Source organism: Salvelinus sp. IW2-2015, linkage group LG3 (assembly GCF_002910315.2).
Source record: "Salvelinus sp. IW2-2015 linkage group LG3, ASM291031v2, whole genome shotgun sequence".
Taxonomy (NCBI): domain Eukaryota; kingdom Metazoa; phylum Chordata; class Actinopteri; order Salmoniformes; family Salmonidae; genus Salvelinus; species Salvelinus sp. IW2-2015.
Genome location: NC_036840.1, coordinates 7,870,429 through 7,874,415, shown reverse-complemented (window position 1 = coordinate 7,874,415; position 3,987 = coordinate 7,870,429). Strand labels below are relative to the sequence as shown.

Genomic DNA, 3,987 nt, shown 5'->3' with positions numbered 1-3,987 from the left:
GAAGCAGCAATAGGATAGATAAGAGACCCACACCCCAGCACGAGCTGTTCTCTCCCTTACCATCAGGCAACGTATCAGAGCATGAGGTCTGGTACCAACAGGCTCAGAGACAGTTTCTCTCAGAGACAGCAGACTGCTGAACACTTGGATTGGACTGACCACCTGCTCTGTTTCTCTGCACTTAATCAATCATCATCATTACACATCACAACTGCTGCTACCAGACTCTTATTATACTGCTACATGTATACWGTGGCCCCCCCATCCGCCCCTTCTCCAACACACGTGTACATATTGTACTATAAATTGTGCCTTCCTGTATCATTCTTATGCTAAAATGTTTATTCTATTCTACTGCTATTTACTTTATGTTCGTATTCTTACCTTTTACTATTTCTTATTGTTGCGTTGTCGAGAAGGAACCTGCAAGTAAGCATTTCATTGGACAATGTACACCATGCGTATCCCGTATAACCGACTAATAGAACTTGAAACGGAAACTTGGAACAAGTCTAAAACCCCTGGAGAGAGCCGTTACCTCAGCYTCTACATTAGTTGAACTGGAGGAATAGTATAGCATTAGCCGCAGCTAATGTAAGGGCCTTCGGAGGAAAAAGGCCTTTATAGTGCTGTATAAATGCTCTACACTGTCACAGGCTGGTGAACTCTGTGAGGGGGAATATGAGAACAGTGTTTTTTTAAATCTGTTGAGGAGAATAAATGGAATGTTATGTTGATTTTAAGTGAACATGTTCACTCTGTCTAATTGGTGCTTCAAACGGGTAGTGTTGCATCATGTTTGTTGTTTGAGAATCAACAATTGGTACCTTTTTTTAGTCTCAAAGGTTAATGAAATGATACTACAGGTCTCTGTCTGAAACTCTCCCTCCCTCCCTCTCTCCAGAGGGGCAGTCTGACCATCCTGCTCTGTGGTGAGGTTGGTCTGGTCGGGGCTCTGGAGCAGTTCTTCCACAACGGCTTCAAGTCCGCCCGCCTCTTCCAGAAGACTGTCTTTGTCTGGGACTTTGTGGGTGAGTGGCCTACCTACACACCGCTGCCTCCATCTAGTGGAATAACCTAGAAATACCACACATTTCTCCCTACGTATGATACATTGAGATGGATTGAGGGGTTCTTCTTCTTCTATGCAGGTGCTAAAGTGCACCCGCTATCCATCTTTATGGTCCGATTATAGATCTTTGTGATAGGCTTCRCTCTAGTGGTGAAAACTAGGATATTGCATACTGAACTTCCCCAATGGAAATAAAATAGACCATTAAAAATTCCCTTTGATACTCAAAGTAACCTTATAGGTAGCTGCTTTTAGCTGTCATATGAAATGGCTGCTTCATCCTTTTATTAATATTCATATCACAGCTTTTGACTGATATGAATGTTAAGGAAATGAGGAGAGGATGGTTTCCATAGAGTACTTTACTGGCACAGATCAAAGGTTAAAATACAACAGAGGGAGAAAGAGTGAACCCCTGTAGACTAGACATACTCTTTTAGCTCTAAATAAATCAATCAAACAAATGTGTGTGTGTATATATATAAAGCTCTTTTTAGCAGTTGTTACAAAGTTCTTCTACAGTAGACCCTACCTCCATGTCCCCTCTCCTCTTCCTGTTCTCCTCCTCTGCTCCCACCTCCCTAACATATCTCCTCCTCCTCCCCCTCTACAGAGAAGGCGGTGGCTTACATGGAGTCAGCAGACCAGATGGGGGACATGCAGGAGACTGCTGAGCCCCTGGGCCTGACCTGTGTCTCTCTCTGTCACTATGTCAGTGCCATCAACTCCTCGCCCAGGAACATTGGCAAGGATGGCAAGTTCCAGCTGCTTGTCTGCCTCGGGGCCAGGTGAGGGCGCCACTCACACYCAGTGAGACAGAGATGGGGCTGCAGACTGAGCTGTAGTTGTTATTGGCACAAAGCATCCAGAGGGCTGTATTGGGAATCAACATCACACTTCTGAAAAATCTCATTGGTTAAAAATACTCCTAATGATCTTCTCTCTCTCGCTCCTATCTATCTATCTAGAGATCGTCTGCTGATTCAGTGGCTCCCTCTGTTGGTGGAGTGTCCAGTGATCCAGCGGATGTACGAGGAGTCTGCTNCTGAGCTGTAGTTGTTATTGGCACAAAGCATCCAGAGGGCTGTATTGGGAATCAACATCACACTTCTGAAAAATCTCATTGGTTAAAAATACTCCTAATGATCTTCTCTCTCTCGCTCCTATCTATCTATCTAGAGATCGTCTGCTGATTCAGTGGCTCCCTCTGTTGGTGGAGTGTCCAGTGATCCAGCGGATGTATGAGGAGTCTGCTCTGCTGCGGGACCGGACCACGGTCAACGATCTCATCGCTGTCCTGCAGACRCTCCACGACTTCCCCATCACCCTGGAGGCCTCGCTCGTCAAGGGCATCGACCTTTAACCCCTACCGCACAGCCTGCTGGGAAACCACCCAGCKTGTGACTACATTACCCACAAACCCTTGCTCTGTTCCCTTTTGCCCTTTCACTGTTGTTGTTGTTGTTGTATGCTTCAGCTGATTCACTCTGGGAAAAGTCACCTCATAGGGAGGAAGTAGGAAGTGAGGACTATGTAAAGAGACAAGAGATGGTTCGCTACCAAAGCAATCGATTCCACTGCTGCAGAGCAGAAGCTTGGGCTTTGGATCATTGAGTGCTGATGCAGTATTATTATTACATAGCTTGTGGTTTTGAAAAATATCCTTTTTGATATTCAATAAGAAGGGACTGTTTTTAAAGAAAACCCYTGGATGTTTCCCTATGTGCTAGATYTGTGTAGCCCACTGTAGGTAGCTCTTCAATGGACACTTTGTGTGATGGAGATCCTATCTCTCTGTCTGCTGGATCCTGCTCCAACTTCAGCTAGCGTTAGCAAGCATGCCTGTGGGTCATAGTCAGCCAGGAAAAAGGAAACCAAAACAGAAAGTGACTGTTTGCCCCTGCTGCCTCTCCATAGTCTCTGCACTGGGAATATCTGTGGGTGAAACTTCATCATTTGGATGAAGATGACAACAAAGGAAAGGAAAACTGGATTCATCTGCTTTCAGCACCACACTGAGTTCTGTGTAACYCAGCTTTTTGATTGGATGTTGGCTCATTTCTGTGTTGGACTGGATACATCTACTGTGTTGGACTGAACATTTGCTCTCCTTTGAGATTGTGTCCACCAAGATCTGCTAGCCAACCACTGCACTGGATTGGAMAGGTCTTTCCTAGGAGGACAGGGGCTTTTCTAGGGTTGCATGGACATTCCAACCAAARTACAGGCATTGACCTGACCCTATTTCAAACTGTGTGTGTGCGTGTGTATGTACAGTGTCCAAAACCATTAAGAACACCTTCCTAATATTGAGATTTGGGGCACCTCCCCKTTTTGCCCTCAGAACAGCRTGAATTCGTCGGGGCATGGACTATACAAGGCGTCAAATGTTCCACAGGGATGCTYGCACATGTTGACTACAATGCTTCCCACAGTTGTCAAGTTGGCTGGATGTCCTTTGGGTGGTGGACCATTCTTGATACACATGGGAAACTGTTGAGSYTGGAAAAKCCCAGCAGTGTTGCAGTTCTTGACACAAACCAGAGCGRCTGGCACCTGCTACCATACCKCGTTCAAAGAAATGTAAATATTTTGTCTCGCCCATTCACCCTCTGAATGGCACACGTACYTAATCCATATCTCAATTGTCTCAAGGCTTAAAAATCCTTATTTAACCTGTTTCCTCCCCTTTATCTACARTGATTGAAGTGGATTTAACAAGTGACACCAATAAGGGATCATAGCTTTCACCTGGATTCACCTGGTCAGTCTGTCATGGAAAGAGCAGGTGTTGATAATGTTTTGTACACTCAGTGAATGTGTTCTCCTAATGTTATTTTTATATTAGAAATTGTAATGGTCAATGTATTCAATTTCATCCTGGTTTCTGTCATGCACAGTTTGTGTGTGTGTGT

The 3,987-nt window shown here is 44.9% G+C and overlaps 1 protein-coding gene across 1 annotated transcript in view; it reads left to right on the top strand.

Moving 5' to 3' along the window:
• Positions 1-3,981, top strand: part of LOC111955998 (DENN domain-containing protein 5B) — a 74,854-nt gene extending 70,873 nt beyond the window's left edge. Inside the window, 3 exon segments of the mRNA XM_070434340.1 lie at positions 905-1,031; positions 1,686-1,860; positions 2,252-3,981. Coding sequence (XP_070290441.1) covers positions 905-1,031; positions 1,686-1,860; positions 2,252-2,435 — 486 coding nt within the window. The 3' untranslated portion in view covers positions 2,436-3,981.
• Positions 3,982-3,987: the final 6 nt, after the last annotated feature.